At 37.8% G+C, this 23,721-nt stretch overlaps 1 protein-coding gene across 2 annotated transcripts; it reads right to left on the reverse strand.

The window, feature by feature from the left end:
* Positions 1–1,998: 1,998 nt before the first annotated feature.
* smad2 (SMAD family member 2) lies at positions 1,999–22,330 on the reverse strand. 2 transcript variants are annotated; one of them, XM_088320333.1, is made up of 11 exons: positions 22,206–22,330; positions 19,105–19,402; positions 16,192–16,281; positions 14,309–14,502; positions 13,263–13,397; positions 11,713–11,787; positions 11,566–11,619; positions 11,232–11,444; positions 11,019–11,156; positions 8,487–8,631; positions 1,999–6,631 (listed from the first exon to the last, which is right to left on the reverse strand). In XM_088320333.1, the coding sequence occupies exons 2-11, from the start codon at positions 19,353–19,355 to the stop codon at positions 6,508–6,510; spliced, it is 1,419 nt and encodes a 472-aa protein (XP_088176459.1). In that variant the 5' UTR covers positions 19,356–19,402; positions 22,206–22,330; the 3' UTR covers positions 1,999–6,507. The 2 variants fall into 2 exon arrangements, with proteins under 2 accessions (XP_088176459.1, XP_088176460.1); XM_088320334.1 differs by lacking the exon at positions 16,192–16,281.
* Between the last annotated feature and the right edge of the window lie 1,391 nt (positions 22,331–23,721).

Consider the following 23,721-nt stretch of genomic DNA (forward strand, 5'->3'; position numbering starts at 1 on the left):
AAATTATATTTTAGTTTTTTTTTAAATTTAATATATGTATTCTTCTTGTGTTTTCTGTGTTATTAACATATTTGTTTCAGTACTTTGAATTTCATTCGTGTAGGAATCACAACCTGAATTAAGTATCTTAATTAGGCATTTTAAGGACAAATCGTAAGACTATAAATAAGTTCTAAAACGTTTTGGGTGGTTAAATTACAACAAATGTGTCAAATTTAGGACGGTATTTAACATTTTACCTCGCAAGAGTAACTTTGAGGAAATTGGAAAGGCCTTTTAAGGGACAGTGTGTATTTAGCACTCCCTAGTGGTAGAAAATGTTAAAGTCGAGAAATTTACATTTGTTTGACAAGAGTTGACATATTTGTCCACATCTTGCTTCTACGGGTGCCCCAAAAAACAAAAAGCTTGACTAAAAATTGAGAAAAAGAATTAGTGCAGTTTATCTACTTTATGTTTCCGGAGTTTGAATTCTTCATTGCGCTATTTAGCACTCGTTTTCACAATACAGCGACATCTAGCGGCCAAGTGACACATGCTGTGCCTTTAATCCGATTGGGTAAATTTTTTAACTCAAATCCTGATGTTATACGGACATTTCAAAATAAAATATGAAATCCGATTCAATCGTAGGAAATGTCTGAAAAAAATATTTGAAAATTGAAATGGTTTGTTAATTATGTTTCAATTATTGACGTTTTGTTACAAGAATCCACTTAGAATAGTATAATTTTGGGGGAAAAAATTACGAGAAATAACCATAAATCTCCAGAATCTCAGATGGCAATTTTTAGACTATAAGGTGCACAAAAAAAACGCGATTTCAAAAGTGTGACTTATATTTAGGTGCGTGCATTACTAAACTTTTATCGTAATTTTGTAAACCTTAGACTAGTTTCCTGTCAAGCTCCCCTTGAAAAAAAATCTCGGCACAATTTCGCTGAGTAAAAAGTCAAGCGTCTTATCCGCCTGGTTAGTGACAGCTTAATTTATTTGGCTTTGTGCTGTCCACTGCCAAAATTTTTAAAATAGCAAGCCAATCTCCCTCCAAGATCACAGTGAAGTGCTATGGGAAGAGAATTTTGTTAATCTCTTTACCCAGTTTCTCTTAACCTGTCTCCGTATACGTTGTTTTTTTCATGGGGTCACCCTAGGGCACAGGTGTCAAACAGGCGGCCCGCGGGCCAGATCAGGCTCGCTAAGCGATTGAATCCGGCCCGCGAGACAATGCTCAGAGAAGCGCAAGAGAAAAACGAGCTGCAGGTTGAAATATGTCAACTTGATGTTGCCAAAGCCAGGTGCCTCTCACTAAGATATTGTACTTGTATTTCTTTCTCTCTCTTTTACACCCCTTTTCTCCCACTCTCTGTCTCTTTCACTCTCTGTGTCTCTCTTTTTCTCTTCCTTTGTCTCTTTCTCTGTGTGTTTTTAACTTATTTTGCTCTAACTTCCTTTTCTCTTCCTACCCTTCGCTCTCTTTTATCTCCTTCTGTCTTTCTATTTCTCTTTGGATTTCTTTCTTCCTCTCCCTTTCTTTTCCCCCTCTCTCACGACTTTTTTATCTCTTTTGTTTCTCACGTTCTCTCCCTTTATTCTTTCTTTGTACCGCCCTCTCTCCTTTTCCCTCCCTCTTTCTCTTTTTTCTTTATCTACTCTTTTTCTTTCTCTTTAATCTACTAGTCCGGCCCCCAACAGAATGTTTGTTCTATCGTGTGGCCCCAGAGTTGAGTTTGACACCCCTGCTTCATTTGGCTTAATGCAAATACTGTGCTAATGCACTGCATGGAGGCTAAATGTAAACAATACACTGCCATCTAGCGTAGTGAAGGTGCAATTGCACTTTATTATAGAAAAGGGGGAAAAAAACAGGGGATTTTTTTTATATTACCTATTTTTTCCACTGTTTTAGAGGAAAACAAAAGGTTTTTCTCACCTAATGCAGATACGTGATCTGATCTTGTTTACTAAAAAATGATATAAACACAAACAAACGACGCATTTCGAGTCATAACACGTTTATTAGTGTACAGTCAAAAAAAAAGTGGCTTGTTCATAACTGGAACGTGAATGAAGTTCAGTGTTTGAAGAATATCCTGGCAGCTTATCCGCCGCACCGTACGCGGAGAGAAAAAAAAAGCAATAATGTAGCATCAAAAGAAAAAAATCATAATAACTATACAACAAAACAAGAGATGATTCGGAATAAGAAATCGCCCGACAGAAAAACTTTCGTTCTTTGTCAAACAAATTTCGAGAATTTCTGAAAAACGTGGCACAAAGACTTACTGGCAATATGCACACAAAGCTAGTTAGTATAGTGCTGTCCGAGTTAAAGCTTAAGTCGAGATTTGTGGTTCAACGACAGTTAACTCGACTTTTAACAGCACTCGTCATAATCAAACAAGGGAAAGATCAACAACAGTAGGTTTTGAAATTAATTCCATTAATTTCATTTACTTTTGTCGAAGTTTAAAGCTTTAACTCGAGTTTACCCTGTTAGCAGTCCTCGTTTTGATCGAATCAATCATAGAACCACCTACAGGTACGCTTTGAAAACACTTCAAATAATTGGTTTAATTAATTTGCTGCGGTCAAAGTTAAAGCTGGAGATCAAAATGTGAATTTCAATTCAAAATTAACTCAATTAGATCTTTAACTTTGAATAGCACTTGTAATATTCTAAAAAACAGTGTGTTTTAAAAATAAATTTGGTGCTGTCGGAGTTAAAGCTTTAACGCAGAAATTATGATTGAACTTGAGTTTTTTTCTGTTAACTTTGAACAAGACTCATAATATCGAATCAACAAGGAACGCTCCAACAGTATCTTTTTAAAAAAACTTAAAAGACTCGGTTTCAAAGTGGTAGTTAATTTCTGCTGTCAAAGTTAAAGCTTTAACTCAAAAAATATGATTCAACTTGAGTTAACTCTATTACCAGCACTTGTTTTGATCGTCAGGTACACTTTGGAAATACTTCAAAGAAGAAGTTTCAAAAAGAAAATACAAAAGGCCTGCGGACACTATGGTAATTAATTTGGTGTTGTCAGAGTTAAAGCTTTAACTCAAAAAAATGTGATTTTACTTGAGTTACCTCTATTACAACTTAAACAGCACTCATTATTATCTGATGAACAAGTAAAAAACCTAGTTTGTGTTGAAAATAATTCAGATAATTTCTTTCAAAGTGACAGTTAATCTGTTGCTGTCAAAGCTTTAACCCAAAAGGATGACTCAACTCAAGTTAACTTTTAACAGCATTTGTAATAATCAACTCAGCAAAGCAAACCCCGACAGTGTTCTTTGAAAATACATAATACAATAAATTTCAGTGGTATAATTTGGTATTGGAGTTAAAGCTTTAACAAAAAACACTGATTTAACTCAAGTTCAACCATTTAAACTTTTAAGAGTACTTGAAATGATCAAATCAACAACGGAAAACCTACAGTACGTTTTGAAGCAAGTGGAGATAATTTTTTTCAAAGCTTTATCGAAAAATGAATCCTGTTTCAACTTGAGTTAACTATTAACAACACCTGTAATGATCGAAACAAATACGTTTTAAAAATACGATCGAAAAATGTTTTCAAAGTTGAAAATAAAAGGCTCGCTGTCAATGCCACCGATGGTCGTAAATTTGATGCTTTGAGAGTTAAAGCTTTAACTCAAAAATCACAATTTAGGATAACACCTGCAGTATGAACAGTATGTTTTAAAAAAACAAAACACAAAGACCTGCTTGCTATAAAGACACACTGGTTATTAATTTGGAGCTATCAAAGTTAAAGCTTTAATTTCAAAATTATAGTTAAAGAAACAAAGTACAATATATTTGAAAATACTTACCAGAATGTTTCAAATTACAAAGCACAAATGCTTGCTGACAATATGCACACAATGAGTTAATTGTGTGCACTCAGAGTTAAAGCTTTAACTCCGACAACTACGATTAACCTCAAGTTTACTCAGTAACCAGCACTTCTAACGACCGAATCGACAAGGTAAACACCGACAGATTTTCAAAATACTTTCGAGAATACAATCCGACGTCAATGCATAGGGGAAAAAAAGAATCGAAAGTCTCACCGATACACAGACTCGTCTTTGCATTGAAAAGTCCAGTTGAATATTCCCACGAAGAAAAAAAATAACTCATTCCCTGCCATTGACGGCCATAACCGTCAAAGTTTCACGATACCGAAACTAGGCTGGCCCCGAACGAGTTGAAACTGTATCGGAGATACGAAGAAGCGATAAACACCGAGTGGGAAAAAGTCATGTACAGGTAAGAATGATTGCATACAAATGGAAATTTTTCGACCGGCTCGATGAGGAAAAACTATTAAAAATTGATCGTTTGAATATTTTGTACATCGACGTATTGCAGTCTGTAAACAACGAGTCTGGAATACGACGTATTTACGGGGTCCCGAGACGCGAAGATGAGATTGAAATAACACTGGAATTCAAACAATTCTATTTTACACAAAGATTGAAATGGGATCCGGTATTGCTCGACGCTTTGTTGGGGGAAAGAAATGGATTTGTGCCGAAAATTTCCTAAAAACATTAAAAAACATTTTTAAAAAAAACGCAGAATTTAACCGCCATACATGGTAGCCATTTTCTTCTAGTCAGTACAAACTGGCATTGATCGTCTTTGGGACAAATGGGAATTCTAGGTCCAAGTCTCCGCCTTTTATCGAGAGGTTCAAATTTGAAAATGGATCTTAAAGAAAAATATATACAATATTCAGGACAATGTTTAGCATTAGCATGCTAGCTCAACATTCCGAGTTTATCGGGCAAACGAGATAGAATTCATTTGTATATATTTATATATTTTTGTAGCAAAAAAAATCTTGAGTAAAAGCACAAAAATGTGCGGTAAAAATCGCTTGGGATAATACTTAAAGCTTTAATAGAATTGTGTTGGGAAAAATCTAACGCTAACTCCAATTAAGCTCAGACAAAATAAACGACAATTCGAAAAATATATTGAGAGGGGGTTAACATTCTGTACAATTTAAAAGCATTTCTTGTTGTATTTTACATTAAAGGCAACTTGTTTTGTAACGGTGCATCATTTGGGGCAGTGCAATTTTTAGATTTTCGGGCGATTGTTCGAAAAATCCTACGTTGGAGGATTTTTTGGGGGGATTAACGGGAAATCGTGCATAATCATGGAGAGGGACATTTACGTACGGGTCATTTTGACTGTTGAATAGCTTAAGGGCGACTTTGAACTACATTCTCCTTTTTGCGGGTTTTCTTTATCCTCCAAATAGAATATAAAGATGGTCGAATGGCACTGAACAGAGTGAAGGGGGAGCATCAGTCTGTTCGCTTCTGTTCTGTATAAAATGTGAGAATGGAGTGAGAAAGAAAAGGACTTCGAAATGTAGCGCTACTTTGGTTATAAAACCGAGAAACTTTTTTTTCGGGTGGCAGTTTAACTGCGAGTGTACAAAACATTGACATACGGCCGTCATTTTGACTGTTTAACAGCTGGGGGCGACATTGAGACTTCGTTCCATTTCTGTAGTTTTGTTTAATCCTCTTAGAATACAAAGATGGTGGAATGGTGTTGACCAAAGTGAGGAAGGAGTGTGATCGCTTTGTGTTCTGAGTCAAATGTTTAGCTTTCGCGATCACGCATACACCGAGAAGGAAACGACCATAAAACCATCAAGAAATAAAGCGCGACTTTGGTCGGAAAACCGAGAAGCAGTTTTTTCTTTGAAGGTAAATCCAGAGTGAGTATAAAACATTGACACGAGGACGTCATTTCAACTGTTGAACAGCTGGGGGCGACATTGAGGCGACGTTCTATTTCTACAAGATTTCTTGATGCGACCAACACAATGAGAAGGAAACGACCAAGAAACAACCATCGAATGGAAAGGCTCTTTGGTCATGAAACCGAGAAACTTCTGTGACAGTCAGACTGCGAGTGTTTAAAAATAACATTTCAACACGGCCGTCATTTTGATTGTTTAACAGCTGGGGGCGACATTGAGACCATGTTGCACATTTTCTTGATCCTCTTTTTACAATGTTAAATTGTTGGAATGCATTTGCTCAGAGTGAGGAAAGAAGAGAGCGATTGTGATCACTTGGTGTTCCGATTAGAATATTTAGCCTTCGCAGCGAGAAAAAAAGGAATCGAACGGAGCTTTGGTCACGAAACCGAAAAAAAGGGGATCCAGAGCGGCAGCCGGACTGCGAGTGTGTAAACTGAAACTCTTGACAATGAATCCAGTTTCCCAGAGTGTTTCAGCACCTCTGTTAAAATACCTGAAACGGGAATGGACGTCACCATCGTCCCTTTTGGATATGCAGACGTGGTTTCTTAGGTCCGAGGTGATTGTTGGAATGTCGGCCCGAGGTCAATCGTCAGGCTTGATCTTTTTACATTCCGCGCCGCTCTCATTCTTGAGGTCCTTTTTGTGCGCATTTCCTCAGGGTTGAAATGTTCTGGATGGCGCTCAAGTTTCTCCGACCTGTTTAGGACATACTGGAGCAACGCACGGAAGGGGAGCCCATCTGGGTCAGCACCTTGTCTAACCACTGGAGGGGGCCGTTGAGATGCAGCTCGATCCAGCAGGGGGTGCTGGTCACCGTCTGCCGTCTAGTGGGAGAGCAAGAAAAACCACGATAACAGATTGTTACCGAACTGCTGTTAGTCAAGTCAAGTTATGTTTTTTGTATAGCCCTTAATCACAAAGTCTCAAAGGGCTGCACAGACCGTGGATGATTGCAAACCACAGACTGTTATCACACTATACCCTGATCTAAAATCTACATGAGGGCAAGGAAAAACTCAAAAACCTCAACATGAGAAAAATGAAGTGTGAAAAAATTTAACAGAATTTACCCCTACAGAGTGCATATTATTAAAGATATTGACGTTAACAAAATTGTACAATTTTGTTCTGTGGACCCTGAAACAATTACACATTTATTTTGAGACTGCCCCTTAGTGAAACTATTTTGGTCTGAAATTTGTGATTTTATTGCTGATAAGATTGACAATGAATTTGAATTATTTTGGAAAGATAATACGTTTTGAACATTTTCATTCTAGCTCAATTTTACATTCATAAGTGCAAATCCATGGGCATTAAAATGTCTTTCATTACTTTTCAATGTGAAATAAAATCAATATATTTGGTCCATCAAGCTTTTCCCCCAAACAAAAGGCCATTAAAACTGATCATATTTGTGAACATTTATGTATTTGTATGTAACGCAGGTTTTCTCCCCTGGCATGTTTATTTATTTTCTTTATTGTTGTGCATCTGATTAAAATGTTACACAACGATGCAATTAAATTTTTGTATGTAAATGTAGTATGTTTTCTATCAAGCATTAAAAAAATGAAAAACAAATAACGATAATCACAGCAGGAACATAACTTTTAAATATGAATAGAGTAAAATAAGAAAAAAAAATCATGTCTACCTTGAATATAATTTTGTCTTTCATATTTATTCATATTGTTACGTTCTAGGGTGTTGAGTGGGGAAAAGCACTATAACAGTTTCTTTTTAATAATTATAAACTTAAAAGGTGACATCAATAATTAGAAAATATTCCACTTGCTGAAGCTAAATCTTTTGGCTCAAATCATCATTGTAGCCTTTGTCGAGCTTCTTGTTTTGCGCGTACAAGCACGTGACTTTGTAAGACGTGTTCAAATACACTGTTCTTTTTGGGGGTTTGGGCTGGTGATTGGACTGTATTTAAAACATTTCTTACTTTCGCCATTTTCATCCTAGAGTCAGTGAAAACCTTGAGCACTTATTTGGTTATTCTTTGACAACAAACATAAATATATTACAAAAATCTCAAAAAACGTTTTACAGTAGAATGTTATTTAAAAAAAATGATACTGCAGATTGTATTTAAAAACAAAACAAAAACTAAACACAAAAAAGGTAACTTGCAGTATTATCTACCAACTACCATATGGGACAACTTTGCTTATTTTAGTTGTTACTTTTTAAACAATTAGTTAATAAAAATGGAAGAAAAAAAATAACAGTTAATACTATGAATGATACAGTATTTCAAGTATAAAGTATAGAGTATAAAGTATAGTTATAACACTTGAAATGAGCACGTTCTTCCAAAAATAGTAGAAATAAAATGATAATTGTTGTTGTGTTTCCTTATTTTGTTCACATTTACAAATACATTGTTAAGTGCTGGTAAAAACAACCTGAAAATTAGTTTATCGTAGCAAATTTAATGGTGTGGGTCTGAGTGAACAAATAGCGTTATTTTTTTAAACTACAGGACGTATAAGCATGTCAACTTATTTTGTTATTATCTGATAGAAATCGGTCTGGGAATTTTTGAGCATCCCTGAAGCTAACACGAACACAATTTACCGGAAGCAAACTTTCAGTTTTAATTTTGCACAATTAGATTAAATGATTACTTTCATTTTTTTTTAAATTGAAATAAAAAGGGCCACATACCTGTATTCAGCCCCCCATCCTTTGACAAAGCTCATTCTGATGGTACACATCCTGGTCAACTGGTAGACCGCCTCGAAGCCTTGATTGACGGACTGTGCCAGTAGTGCAGCAAACTCTTGGTTGTTAAAAATCTTCAGATTGCAGCCTGGAGATGAGATCAGTGATTAGACTTGATCTGATTTGCAAAGGAAATTAGTTGATGATGCTGCAAAAGACGGAAACTGTCCACAATATCCACAGCATGGATTATCCACAGGGGGAGGCAAACCCACACCGTAGAATGAGGCCTTTAGCGCCGTCGCTTTTGCCAAGAATGAAATGTTCACAATTGCACGGGTACAGATTAGTCAGCTTGTGTGGGTGAGTCTATTTGCTGTAAAAACAAGTCATGTTGTGGAGAGCTTGCTTACTCTTCTTCGAGAGCTTGTTTTTTCCAAGAAGCACTGTTCCGATCGTTATTATCTACGATATATTCATGTTACAATGTGGAAAACAGTTTTTTTTTCGGCTCCTCGTGAGGGCATTTATCCCAGCGTAAAACACCTATGCGATTTTTGAGCAAGTCACCTGTCTCATACGCAGGGTTGGGTAGGGTTACTTTAACTTGATTACTTTCAACTACTTTTGGATTACTCCAATACCAAATATGCTAAGACAAAAGAAACTAAATAGGAATAAAATGACTAAATTTTGTGCAGGCTTGGGGAGTAACGGAACACATGGAACGGCAAAAATGATGTTGGCAAGCTGTTTGGATTCATTTTCATTTTGTTTCTGTCGCATTTTATGTTCATTTTGCCGGAGATCCAAGAGATCAAAGCCAGGAGAGAAAGCTTACCACGTGTTGAGTCATAATTTTATTCATCTTTAGTTTTTTTTTGTCTTTTATTAGCATATTTGGTATTATAGTAATCCAAAAATAATTGAAAGTAATCAAGTTAAAGTAACCCTACCCAACCCTGCTCATACGTCTCTAAGACGCCTGTCTGCGATTGGATGCGTCATATAAAATGCTGACCTGCGATTGGTTTGAGCCCTAAAGATGCTGAACGCTATTGGCTAAACTCATTCCCAAAATGCTCCCTTTTTCTCTTCATTTCATTCAAAATCTCATCAAATAAAGGTTGTCTTCATTTTAAGGACCACTTCTTTGGAATTGCTTTAAGAGCTTGCATTCAAATGTGAATAAAAAACACATTTTCCCCCACTGTTGAGACCAATCTAGGCAAAGTCATAACAGTTGAATAAACATAATTTAAAGGATTTTTCGTGGTATTTTTTAACAACATAATGGCAGGTCATTTTGACGCGAGGACAACATGAGGGTTAATTTGCTTAGATATGGGTCCCAAGACTTGCTAAATAGAGAAGCAAAAAGACTATGAAAAGAAAGCTTGAGAATATGAAGAAATACCAAGAAGGCACACGCATGGTTAACTGACTAAAAAAAATGGTTGTAACCAATGTTCCCTGTAATTTTCCTCGGGTCTGAGCGTTCACACAAAGTCGGTGAGCAACGCTTGAAACTACAGTGAGCAACCATAATCCCAAGTGTGGCAAGATAACTAATTATCAAACATGTTCAAAACTTGACATCACATTACATTTTGCTGAGTTTCCGGCAATGCAAAAACATTTTTCACTTTTGAATGAATTGACTAATGCATTATTGCAAAGGTTGTACGGCCTACAAACGTCATTTGTTTTTACAACAATTCTTTCACAAGATTTCCATTTCTTTTAATTTCCCGATATATTTTGTCGCATAATACTAACATTTTGGGGGGCTTATTTAGTCCGTTGTAAGATACAGAACTGTACTTAATCACATTTTTAGTGGAAGTACAATGTTGCCAACAAGATTCACTTGATATCATTGGAAATTATTTGAATGCAACACAAACTTTTTCTTCTTTTTTCTGTGTTTTTTTTCTACAGTTTTTTTAAATTCCTTTAAAAAAAATCTCATTGTGTTTATTTTTTCCGAGCTGATACTTTTTTCTTTTTGTTCCTTATTTACTTTTTTCCTACATTTCCTTCTTTTCTTTATTTCTGGCTTTTTTCTAAATTTTTCTTTTCACCACTTTTTCATTTTCTTTTTTGTTCTATTCCTCCCTTCCTTCAAGTCATTTTGTGCATAATTTTACATAATATTTGGTCATGTTGGGATTAAAGAAGCAAAAACAACCTGAAGAGCCATTTAGGACCCGAAAGAGCCGGTTCCTTTTAGTGAGCCGAGCCGAAGAAGCCGGTTCTCGACAAACTCTACTAACTTTGTTCTACTTGGACTCGACTTCAAAATACCGCATTTAGGACACAAGGTCAGGGGAACCCGTGTATTTTTACCTTCATGCACTGTAACTTTGACTTACGTCGCTTCTTAATTAGTAATTTTGAGCCCTCATTTGTGTGCGCTGGCTAGATTTTCTTGTGCGCTGAGAATCTGCGAGCAGTGCGCATTGCATTAGGGGGAACACTGGTTGTAACCTGGTAATAATCTGGACCATTATAAAATGTATAAAATGTAAAGACCTGGAGGTATCTTGCAAACAGTGGCAGGGTGCCACCCATATCGCTGGTTGCAGTTGGGACTCTGGACAAAAATAGCACTATCGCTGAGGCACTCAGCGAACACCTCTCCTCCGATGTAATACAACCTCACTCCGCGGCCTGCAGGTTGGATCGAAAGGGAAAAAAAAACGACCTCAGACATGTTTTTAGGCATGGAAAGTGGATCATGGCTACCTATATGCCTCCTGGTCATTTCAACAGTGGCGTTCCTGTTGACGTTGCTGAGAAGTCCCAGGCAAAAGCGTTCAGAGTTGGAGGGGTCGGTGAAGCCGTCCACGGTGAGAGAAGGCTGCGAAGCGTGGAAAGTTTCTCCAACGCGCTGGTTGAGCTCATAGTAGGCTATGGAACACCAGAAAGCTGGTTCGCTGTAGGTTACTGGCTGAAGGTCTGTTGGATAAAAGCCACTTTGTAAATTTCCATTCCTCATCCAGAGAACAAATTCAATAGAACTCTAGAAACTCCCAACACAATTGCAGGAAATACATGAATAAAACCGAAGTGGATATACCCAGGCCGTGGCTGACGGGTGACAAATTGTTAGGTGACAGTTCCTCTGGTGAGCCTAACGCGACACAAAAATGAATGCAATCATTTGTTAATACGATTATAGTCAAGACCAATATGAATGCCGACTTTGCCAACTTCATTAGCTTACCAGATTCCATGCTTTGATTCATCTGTTGGTCACTGGCCTCACCATCTTCACTGATGTAGCCAGGCGGAGGAGTCTCTGTAAGATTTACATAAAAAATGATCATAAGGGATTGATGAGTTTGTAAGAAGCGTGTCGGATTATTCTTCCATTATAAAGATTTGTATCAAAATAAAAAATGGATATGTGAATGTAAAAGTTTCTTTGGAAGTAAGAAAAACAACTGCCAAACATATTATTTCCAAGGGACCAAACAGTAATTTTACCCTGTATGGAAATTAACCTTTTCCCATCATCCACAAACTTCCAAACATTAATACTGAAAACACGGCCTATCTATTTTTAAACATTTAACCCCTCTATTTTTTTTATGCAAGAGCATTCGTTACTAAATCTTTTTAGGGAATCTCGAGAAGTAAAATCTTTGCAGATACCAAATAAATAAAGTACCGTAAATTCCGGACTATAGAGCGCACCTGATTATAAGACGCACCCACCATTTTAAGAGGTGAACCGATTTTGTACATACACAAGCCGCACCTGTATATAAGCCGCACGCATGTAACACAAACACAAAATTAACCCAAACTCGAGTTCAAGTCCCGTAATTGAAACTGTATGTCCTTCATTAAAGTCCACAGTCCAAAAATCACAGCCGGCAAAATGAACGGAAAATGATACCAGTACATAAGGTTTGATGCAGACCTGCAGAGTCCGGGTCCCGTTGAGAGTAATCCAAGGAAAAAAGTGTATACTTCCAAAGGTAAGGGTGGGAAAAATATATCAGATGAACAACATTAACTGACGCAACTCCTTTTTCTCCAACCAACTTTTTACCCCTTCTTCTTTCCTTGTCTGTCCCTCACCTTTAGCGGTCCCCACTTAAACTCGGCACCCCGCGTTTGTTCTGCCCCTCATTTTTCGTTCGAACGTGCAAAACATATCAGAATAAGTGTCTAAAATGAATACAAATAAATACATTACAAAAATATACAGTTGCAAATACATATTATACATGGGTTACACATATTTACAAAGAAAGACGGTACACCGAGAGAGTTTTCAAAGCTTTAATAATAAAAATGTAGCTTTGACAGGGCAGTTAATGGTAGCAACACTCGAGCGCCGCTGGCGGCCGTTAGAAGAATTACATAAATTGGCCGCATCACTGAATAAGGTGCAGGGTTGAAAGTCAGGGAAAAAAGTAGCGGCTTATAGTCCAGAATTTACGGTATTTCTGTAAAAGGCCTTCTCGCAAAGTTTTGTAAAACTATCACAGACATAAATAAGCACAACAAATGTTTAAATCTTGACAATGTAGAGAAAAATGAATACTCATATTCTTTCTAATTCCATTCCATCTGATGTACATACACTTTGTAAATATTTTCACCCTAGACTATCTATATATTTTAAATATGGTTTACGGGTTTTTCCGTGAGTGCTACGTCTAATCTCGTTGTTAAACAATGTAAACCATGATTTAATCGATGACAATAAAGACAATTCAATTCTAAATAAATACCTTTCAGTGGTTGCCACGCTTTACATACCTGGTATGTAGTTATTAGGTGGATCAATGCCAGCAGGAAAATTGGTGTTTTCAGGGATTGAGTTAGTAAAGTCATCGAGAGGCGGAAGCTCAGTCAGGATTTCCGTATGACGGGGCACCAAAACTGGGGGCAGCACTGTGGAAATGGACAAGAATCATAAACATTTTCCATGGATCCTTTACATAAGGGGTCGGGAACCTTTTTGACCCAAAGAGCCATAATAGCAAAATATTGTGTTTTTTGAGAGAGCCATAACACATATTTTAGGACCAATTTCAGCAAAACTGCCAAACCGGCTCTCCAGACCAAATCTAAATTTTCGGCGCATTTTATTACACGGTGTGATGTTAGATGATGTAAAATGTATGAAATAAAAATAATGCCAGAGCCTGTGTCCCATATTGACAAATATACAACTTTAAACTTGTCTCCCTCTGCAATTTTTAAGATCGTTGAAGCTCATTTTGACCTCCATTTTTATCATAAGGGTTTCAAAACAAAATGCAAGCAGAGTTCTTTTGTAAAAATGTCACAAAATACTGCAAACGAAGAGGATGTATTTAACTTCAGTGCAGACAGCGCTGGGCAGAGAGAAGTGCGCATAGCTCCAACCACACCTACCGCTCACCCAATTAAATTGCTCTGTGTGCTTGGCTAAGGTTTCTGGGTATTTACTTTTACTTCTGTGGGTTTTCACCATAAACAGTGAACCCAAATTGTTTAATGAACTTCAATATAAAGCATTCCTTAATGACATACAGCCAAAAAGGAGTCTGTTTGTGTGGCACCTTGACTGTAAACTGTAGTAGGGAGTATGCTCTTAATATACTGGACCAAACCATCCGTTTTATTAGCGTTAGGTTGGCTATTTGCGCACCAGACTAAACTCAGCGCTTAAGGAAATTAAAAAACTGCAGATGAAATTTACATCATTACGACTTTATCTTCGAGCTATATGAACTTACTAAAAGAGAGACATGTGGCTTGTGAGCCATAGGTTCCTGACCCCTGCTTTACATTAACACATGCATTTGAAATATGATTACCTGGCGTCTCCACTCTCTGGTAATGATAAGGGTTGACGCACACTTCATCCTTCTTGAGGTTGAAGGCATACTGACAGCTATCAATGGCCCGCAGCTCATGGTGGCTATGGAGGTCGGGCCATCTCCACAGTCGGCAGTAGATGACGTGCGGCAGGCCTTTACGATGGGATACTTGAAGACGTCCGTCCAAAGACCTGAGAGCAAGCGTACACACGCTTCTATATCATTTGAAACTGCAAATGCTCGTTTAAGTTATTTAAATTTTATTTTTCTTAAGGTATGCATGGAGGTTTTGGCACCGAAATGGACAAAGAGTGAATTTTTGGTCAAAGGTGAGGCGAGCCATGCAAAGCTGGCTTTCACTTAGGGGCGAGTTGATGTAAGCAGCTGCTTTTCCCCTTTATGCACACTCAGAAAAAAGCATATTGGTTTTTGTGGCTAATAATTACAAACTAACACTTATTACATATGATCCAATATAATTATTAAACACATACGTGTGTGACATATAGTCAGTTTGACCCTGATTGGAGGTGCTAATCCAAGTACGGCAAGTATTTATTTTGCTATTATACGAGTGCAACTTGTTTCTTGGATTAGATATCCCCGACTATCATCAATTCCATTATCATCAATTCCCTACATCCCTCTTTTTCTTGTTGCTTTGATCTTTCCGCCCCATTAAAAGCTTGAAAAGCTCCAAAAATATTAGAATTATATTGTCTTTGTTGTCATTGATATCAAAGTTGTGAAACATTGTTTGAACATGGCACTCCAGGGTAAAACATGTAATAAAGAGACTTTAAATAGAAAAGATATAAATCATTCTCAAGATGAATAAGCCAAAAATATAATAATTAAATGGACATGTACCTAAAAAAAAAAGTGGAGACTGAGCTTCTGCAGGACTTTTATAATTTCAAAGTCCTTAAAAAACTTTTTTTTGTTTTATGAGACTTTCTTGAACGAAAAACCCAACCTTGCCAGTCAGGTATTTCTCATTTTCTATCGTACTTTTTTAAGCAAGTCTGAGGAAACCAATTTTTTAACCAATCGTTTTTATCTTTTACGTGCAGAGGTCCAGGGTTCAATTCCCGCTACCGCAGCCTCCCCATGCGGAGTTTGCATATTCTCCCAGTACCTACGTGAGTTTCCTCTGGGTACTCAGTTACCTCCCACATTCTGAATACAAGTATGTCAGGTTAACTGGTCAGTCCATATTGTCCTTAGGCATGAATGAGCATGTGAGTTGTCTGTCTTTGTGTCCCTTACAACTCGCTGGCAACCAGTTCAGGGTGTCCCTGCCAACTGCTTGAGGATAGCTGGGATGGGCTCCAGCACCCCCGTGACCCTAGTGAGGATAAGCGGCACAGATAATGGATGGATGGATGGATGGATGTTTTCAGCATATTATTTTTATTTTGGGCCATGCGTTTTACATTTTCGGTTTCAGCCCCGAATTTTCCTTTCAGTGCATCCCCAATTTGCTAATTCTCATGTCATCTCATTAGCTGCACCGCTTATCCTACGTAGGGTCGCGGGGGTGCTGGAACCCATCCCAGCAATCATCGGGCAGTGGGCAGGGGTCACCCTGAACTGGTTGCCAGCCAATCGCAGGGCACACGGGGACAGACAACTCACTCGCTCATTCACACCTAAGGACAATTTGGAGCGGCCAATTCACCTGAAATGCATGTTTTCGGAATGTGGGAGGAGACCGGAGTGCCCGGAGGAAACCCACGCACGCACGGGGAGAACACACAAACTCCACACACAATTTTGCTCATTATAAACACAAATTATCACAATTGTTTCTAGTTATCGAGAGAACATCAGAGGGCAAAACATGTCCCCTCCATAATGCGTGAAGTGAGTGTATTCACCTGTTGTGGTCAGGGTATCCGTACATGCCTGAAGAGTCCCACTGCTCTATCATGTGGCCTGACCCAAGACCCCAAAGATCTGAGCAATTGCTACGGACGCACAGCAACACACAAAAACACACACACATGCACACAAACACAGAAAAGTACAGGACGTGAGCAGGAATGGCAAAATAAAAGACGCTACATGTGTGATGTCTCATTCAAAATAAGAAGGATGAACGTACATGTCAACAGTTGTGAGCAATGTTCCCTGTAATTTTCCTTACGGGTCTGAGCGTTCACACAAAGTCGGTGAGCAACGCTTGAAACTACAGTGGGCAACCATAATCCCAAGTGTGGCAAGATAATTAATTATTAAACATGTCCAAAACTTGACATCAAGTGACATTTTGCTGAGTTTCCGGCAATGCAAAAATATTTTTCTCTTTTGAATGAATTGACTCACTTACTTTTGCAAAGGTTGTACGGCCTTTAACTGTCGTTTGTTCTTACAATTATTTCAGAATATATCCATTTCTTTTTATTTCCTGATATATTTTGTCGCATAATATTCACATTTTTGGGGGCTTCTTGAGTCGGTTGCAAGATACACAACTGTATTTGATCACATTTTTTAGTGGAAGTACAATGTTGGCAACAAGGTTGACTTGACATAATTGGAAATTATTAGAATGCAACACAAACTTTTTCTTCTTTTTTCCGTGTTTTTTTCTACTTTTTTTTTTTTAAATTCCTTTAATTCCGAGCTGTCACTTTATTTTTGTTCTGTACTCACTTTTTTCCTACATTTCTTTCTTTTCTTCTTTTCTGTCTTCCTTTTGTTTCTTTTTTTCTCAGCTTTTCACTACTTTTTCATTTTGGTATTTTTTTCTTTTTTGTTCGATTCCCCCTTCCTTCAAGTCATTTTTATGCATAATTTTACTTAATATTTGGTCATGTTGGGATGAAAGAAGCAAAAGCAACCTGAAGAGCCGTTTAGGACCCGAAAGAGCAGGTTCCTTTTAGTGAACCGAGCCGAAGAAGCCGGTTCTCTACATACTCTACTAACTTTACTCAACTTCGTTTGACTTCAAAATACAGCATTTAGGACACAACGTCAAGGGAACCCGTGTATTTTTACCTTCATGCACTGTAACTTAGACTTAAGTCGCTTCTTAATAAGTAATTTTGAGCCCTCATTTTTGTGCGCTGGCTAGATTTGCTTGTGCGCCGAGACTGTGCGCACGCGCACAATTGCGCACGCACACAGCTTAGAGGGAACACTGGTTGTGAGTATATCATGTACTTTGCAATTTATAAACAATAAGTCTCATGTTTTGCACACCATCAAAGTAAATGAAATAAGACAAGACTGGACCAGTTAAATTAAGTGTTTTATGGCATATGACTGACAATCCAATGCATGCACACTGAAACTTCCATCCTTTGCATGCATAACAGCGAATGCTTCTAAGCATTCGCACACATCTTCCACAACATTTTCATCTCCACCTATTTCCTCCCAACCATACACCACATACAAACCACATCAATATCAAAAATGTGTTCAGACATTTAAAGCTTGGTTTTCTTCGTCCGGTTTCACTTCTCCTTCAAGGTTAACGTTTGTGACCCTAATGAAGAAGTGGTTTGGGTTGTGCAACTTTTTTCCTTCAAGTCTGTAGTGCACGGACTTGTTCGACTAAATGTTTTGTGTCCTTGTCCATTTATTGATGAGGTAAATCGAGCTCTGAAGTGGAAAACAATCCATATAGTGATGCCTCAGCTTTCAAACTTAATCCATTTCCAGGTTGCAGGGCTGATTTTTAATTTTTGTTCTAAATAAAAACTGTATAAAATTACAAATGTAGTCCTAATCAGGTAGACATAAACATTACTGGTATATAAATCAAATCAGAATGATAACCTATAAGCCAGTTATGGCACAATTTACATTCTGTGGCATGTGAAGGCATCTTTTGTATCCTTCCCAATGTAAAAACTTGCCAGCACTTTCCTCCAAAGAAAGCAGGTCTCATCACAATGAAACACTTGCTGTGAAACCGATTTTTTAATCAAGTATTTGTGATATACTCTAGAATGATTACAAAGACAATATCTCTGTATTATTTGTGATTGCAGCATCCTTTGCTGTCTGGTAATCCTGAAAGGGGGATGCCACATGTGCGGCCCCTTCTCAAGGTTTCTTCATTTTCCTCATGTTGAGGTTTTTGAGTTTTTCCTTGCCCTCATGTTGGTTCCAGATCAGGGGACGGTGTAATAATAGTCTGTGTAATAACCTTTGCAGCCCTTTGAGACTCTTTGTGATTAAGGGCTATACAAATAAAAATGACTTGACTTGACTGTTGGTTCTCACTCTATCCTTATGTGTGTGTTTTATTAACTCTTCCGGACAACCGCAAAGTATAAGTGGGACAATATTTCTATTATTACATATTGACTTATTGGTCTGTACTGTCTATGTGTCGAACTGTCTACATGTGTGTCTTAGTGTAGTGTGTCCTAGCATAGTGTTTTTTCTTTAATATTCCAGACACTGACGACTCAGAGAAACGCAATTTCAATTCTGTTTATGCTGCAGAATTGACAAGAAAGCTGACTTTGACATGGCAATTCTATGCATTAACTTTTCAAACTCGCCACGACAGGCTTCAAAAGTAAGGTCTCTTTCATCACTTTGAAAATCCATCTTTCTCGTACCTTGACTTTTTGAGTTATACTTGATTCATTCACAAGCTGGCCATTCGAAAGCTGAGATTTGGCCCAAAGCAAGTTATTCTTGAACATTTTGGTCAAGGGCCAAGTGAATCGAGGTATTCAAAAGGTCAGGCAATGCTTTACTTTTAAGTTTGATTTTTTTTTTTAATTGCTATATTTTGAGAAGAAGCATCGTTTATAACATGATCTCACCTGGGTATGGTGACACACTTTGTGTTGCTGTTCTGCGTGCTGATGGCTTTTTCCAGCTCATCCAGCTGCCCGGTCTTCTTCAGCTTCTTCACCAGGCTCTTGACAGCTTTTTCGCACCATTTTTCCTCTTGCCCGCCGCCGTTCTGCTCCCCTCCGATGCCACCTCCTGCTCCTCCGCCTCCTGCCGGAGTCTTCTTCCACCCCAGCAGCCGCTTAACCACCGGGGGTGTGAAGGGGAGTATGGAGGACATGTTGTATGTACGTCGAGTACGCGAGTGTTTTGAGTTAGCCTCTTAATCTGATGTAAAGAGAACAAGGGAGGGGGAAGAGGGGGATTTAGCGCTGTTGGGCTGTTTTTCTAAAATCCTCCAGCAAATAAAAGGACTCTGAGAGAATGTACATGACATTAGTATCTGGGAAAAGCCCAGAAATTATTTTTTGGGGCAATGTTAGATCGAATTTGCAAAAGCGGGGGAGCACAAAGTGGCACATCCAATGAATCCTACACCAGATAATGTTTACATGTCTTCTTAACAAAAAAACTGATCATATTTATAATTGGAGTTCACTGGTTTGTGAAAACAAAACGCAGGGTATGTTCCGGTTACTAGGTCAGCCTGTAAAACCTAATCCATCTTAACAGAGGTGACAAATCTTCTGCGTTGATGCTGATACTAATCAAACACTAATCCCATACGAAGGTACCGATCCCATTATCAAAACCAGAGTTAACCTTCTCTCGCTAATGCCGAACGGCGTCAGACTGCAATAAACTCGGGTGGGGACAAATGTAGTGTATTGGTTAACTTTATAAACGTGTGGGGAGTGGTAAGGCATTTTTTATATATATATGAAAAAAAAAAACGGGCCAATCTGTGCAAGGGAATTTAGATAAATAAAGAACACTTTGAGAAACCTATCTAAATGGAACGAGGCAATATACTTGTCTAAGCAATAACTAGGGCAGTACTCTCGGCGATTTATGACAATAAAAAAGAAGATTTTTCCACACTTAATTATTACTTTCAAGTTATTTCAGTGGCTAATGCTGATTTTGGAACCATGATGAACAGAATATGCACGTTGAGCTGAATCCACCCTCCAAAAAAATATAAAATAGTTTCCGTCATGGAGTCAGCACTTCATCAGAAGATGTATTAAACCATTAACCATCAAGGGCTGAGCACAACGTTTTCCATTGACATTTTGAGGGACAGCAGATCAAGAGATCGCAAGTTCAATTCCCGGCTCCTCCGTGTTATATGTCAAAGTGTCCTTGGGCAAGACACTGAATCCTTAATGCCCCCAATAAGCAAGTCGGCGCCTTGCATATCCGCTATTAGTGTGTGTGTGAATGGGTAAGTGTGAAGCACATTGTAAAGTGCTTTGGGAGGTTTTCATTGACTTGAAAAGCGCTATATAAATGCAGACCATTTACCATATCCCTTTAACTTTTTAAGGACCTCAAACGATGCACCTCACCTTTAATGATGGAGGCTTCCAAGGGCCATGTGATTTTTCAGGCGGCTGCCATATTGGATTACAAGCAGTCATACTAATAACAGAGTGACTTTTGGGATATATGTATTGATAATGGTGCTTTTGTGCTGCTTGGTGCTCATATTTGAAAATCGAGACAAGAAACCTTCCTATTGGGCAGACTGATCACCTGTAATGGCAATGAAACAGATATACTTTGCAATACTTACCTGTTCAAGAAGTAAATTATGACCGTCGATGAAATGAAATAATCTGCATTTATATAGCACTTTTCAAGTCAATGAAGACTTCCCAAAGCGCTTTACAATGTGCTTCACATTTAACCATTCACACACACATACACTCACACCAATAGCGGCCGTGCAACCTGCTAATTGGGGGCATTAGGGTTCAGTGTCTTACCCAAGGACACTTCGACATGTAACACGGAGGAGCCAGGATTCGAACTGCGATCTCTTGATCCCAAGACGAGTGCTCAACATCCTGAGCTACTGCCACCCCTGGATCTCAGTTGTTTTTTTCTTTTTTCACCCAGCTAGTAACAAACAGGTTGTATATGCGTTGAGGATCTTATAGGATTGAAGCTCATCAAGGATGTACAAGGTTGGTCCTTTATCAAGTAGTTAATGATGTCCGACAGAGTAAACGCCAAGATCCGGTGATAACTTGTCCTTTTTCATAAAATACAGGTCTATGTAATCAATTACCTTCAACTTTTCCCTGCATCTAGTCTTTAAAACCCTGTCTAAATTTATATGAAAATTAATGTGTAATCGTGCTTTCTTCCGTTTTTGCTTGTAATCCAACATGGCGGATGATAAAATGTATGTGACCGCTGAGACCTCGATTGCTGACAAGCAAACTTAAGACTAAATTGAATGACTCTCACCTTTTTACTCATTAAGAATTAACAGACTTTTGGGGTAAGCATTACTTGACTAAGAATTAACAGCCAGCCATGCACATTTAGAAACAATGCAAAAAGAAATCATTAAAAATAGCATTTTTTGCAAGCAGTACACAAATAACTAATGCAAATTATTCAACACCACACAAAAACCACCAAGCACTTGCAAATTAACTCATTTTTGCACATCCTTTTTGGTGCGCGATAGTAACCTTCCAAAAATCACGCAGACTCCCCGGAAAACGCAACAAAGATCTCCAATGTTGCTGATAACGACCAGGAGAGCCTTGTGCACGAGATATTTTGTCTATAATATTTAATCATTGTGGGAAAGTGTCTTTGTCATTATCACTTCTTTCTCACCACAAACCAAATAAACACCTTCGCGCATGCGCACTCACACACTGCTGAAAGAATAAGCTAATGCGTTTACACTTAGAGAAATAGCAAAGGGTAAAAAAGACAGTGTTTGCATTACTCTAAATTGTGTTAATATATAAAATAAATTATAGTTAAAAGTTTTTGAGGAGTTGTGATAGTCGTATTTCTTGTTTAGGCTTCAAAAGAGAGTTCGAGAAAAAGATGGCTAGCAAAATTGCTACTTTGTCCGACAAATGATCAGCATGTTTTCTTCCTCTCCTTTCGAATATTATTCCTCGGTCGAGACAAAATTAATGAGCGCTGGCTTCGTTACCTTTCACTGGATCCAGATTTTCCATTTTAAACGGCTCCGTCGTGTGTAAAATAAAACAGTGGAGATAAAAAGCTCGGAGCCAGCGGGATGATGGCCCCTCATTCAAAGCTCAACCAAACTTGAAAGATACCAATGCAGAGAATTTTCCCCGCCTCTTCTCTGATTTTATTGGCTGAACTCATTGGTTCAGGCGCAAGCCTGGTGCCAACCTGGATTTCTATTGGTTGGAATAAACGCTAGTTGAACGCTGTAATGACGTAGGCGTAGGTCGTTTTAGTTTACGAGTTTACCTTGATTGCACCGTTATTATGAGAATAATCATTATTATTATGATTCAAACTATTATTATTCACTATATTTTTAAAGGAAAGCAAGATAGCATTGAAGTTTTTCATATTTGGTGGCATCATGCAAATATTTCATCAGCCCTGCACTGCATGCAAATATTTGAGAGAAAAAAATCACGGGTTGGTCAAGCGGCTTCCTTTTCTTAAATAACCCTCAACTTGTATTACTATATATTAAATATATGAAATATTTATTTGGAAATATATAATGCTGAGGCTTAAAGACAATAAAGCGCATGCGCGTTAGTGTCGCCGACTCACCTGAGAATTGTTGCTGAGAAGCAGAAGATGCCAACAACGGTTTTCGAGGATTACATCTATTTCTCTTTATTATGTATTTAGTAATACTTTAACAAAATATATTTTCGAAAGCCATCGAAGAAAATCAGAACGGGAGTGACGATATGAACTCTTTACTTGGCTGAGTCTCTATTTGCGTATTTCTTGTAAGTATTTGCACGATTTCTTTTCCTTCCTGATATTACTGAATTTAATATGTGTAAACGGATTTTAGAATATTTAAAACATGAATATAGGATAGAAATATATTTGGCACTGATAACAGCGTGATGAAAAATATTGACGAGAAGACCCTGGTACTCTAGGATAACCTTTAGAAAAATAATTTTAAGAGAAATCTAAGAAAATAAGATATTAAGATAAAAAGACAAATATTTACATTATGAGACATATTAATCAACAGGAAATGACCGGAGGTGACGTATTTGAACTGTAAGTGTCTGGTTTTAAAGTAGCCTGCTTACCAAAGAAAGTGACCGGAAGTGACCAGTTTTGAACAGGAAGTACAATTTTTTCAGTATTTTTGTCTTACTTTTCAGTTATTTCCTGTGTTATTTTCCCACTAATTTTTTTCAGTATCTTTTTATACTTTTGAATACTTTCCAAGTCCTTTTTCTATATGTTACACTATTTTTCTGCAACCTCGCATACACGACGGATTAATTAATGCACTTGTTCCCTCTCTTTATCCAGATATGCGTTTATTATGATTCAAAATCAAAAACTTTATAATTCAGGAGCTTTTCTAGGTCCTCTCTCTTTGACTATCTAAACATTTTTACAGTAATATATTAAGGAGGACAAATTATTATGACGTAATACTAAATGAATAAAAGGATCGCATCATATCGTCGATTGTAGTTGTAAAT

This window comes from Urocampus carinirostris, chromosome 16, assembly GCF_059441175.1.
Source record: "Urocampus carinirostris isolate Australia breed hairy pipefish chromosome 16, RoL_Ucar_1.0, whole genome shotgun sequence".
Classification (NCBI taxonomy): domain Eukaryota; kingdom Metazoa; phylum Chordata; class Actinopteri; order Syngnathiformes; family Syngnathidae; genus Urocampus; species Urocampus carinirostris.

Bases quoted from the DNA above. Each gene is read 5' to 3' on its own strand.
- smad2 (XM_088320333.1), bottom strand. From the start codon at position 19,355: ATGTCCTCCATACTCCCCTTCACACCCCCGGTGGTTAAGCGGCTGCTG. The intron at 16,282-19,104 runs GTGAGATCATGT...GTGCGTCCGTAG, and splicing joins AAGTGTGTCACCATACCCAG to CAATTGCTCAGATCTTTGGG. The intron at 11,445-11,565 runs GTATATCCACTT...TTTATCCAACAG, and splicing joins ACCCGTCAGCCACGGCCTGG to ACCTTCAGCCAGTAACCTAC.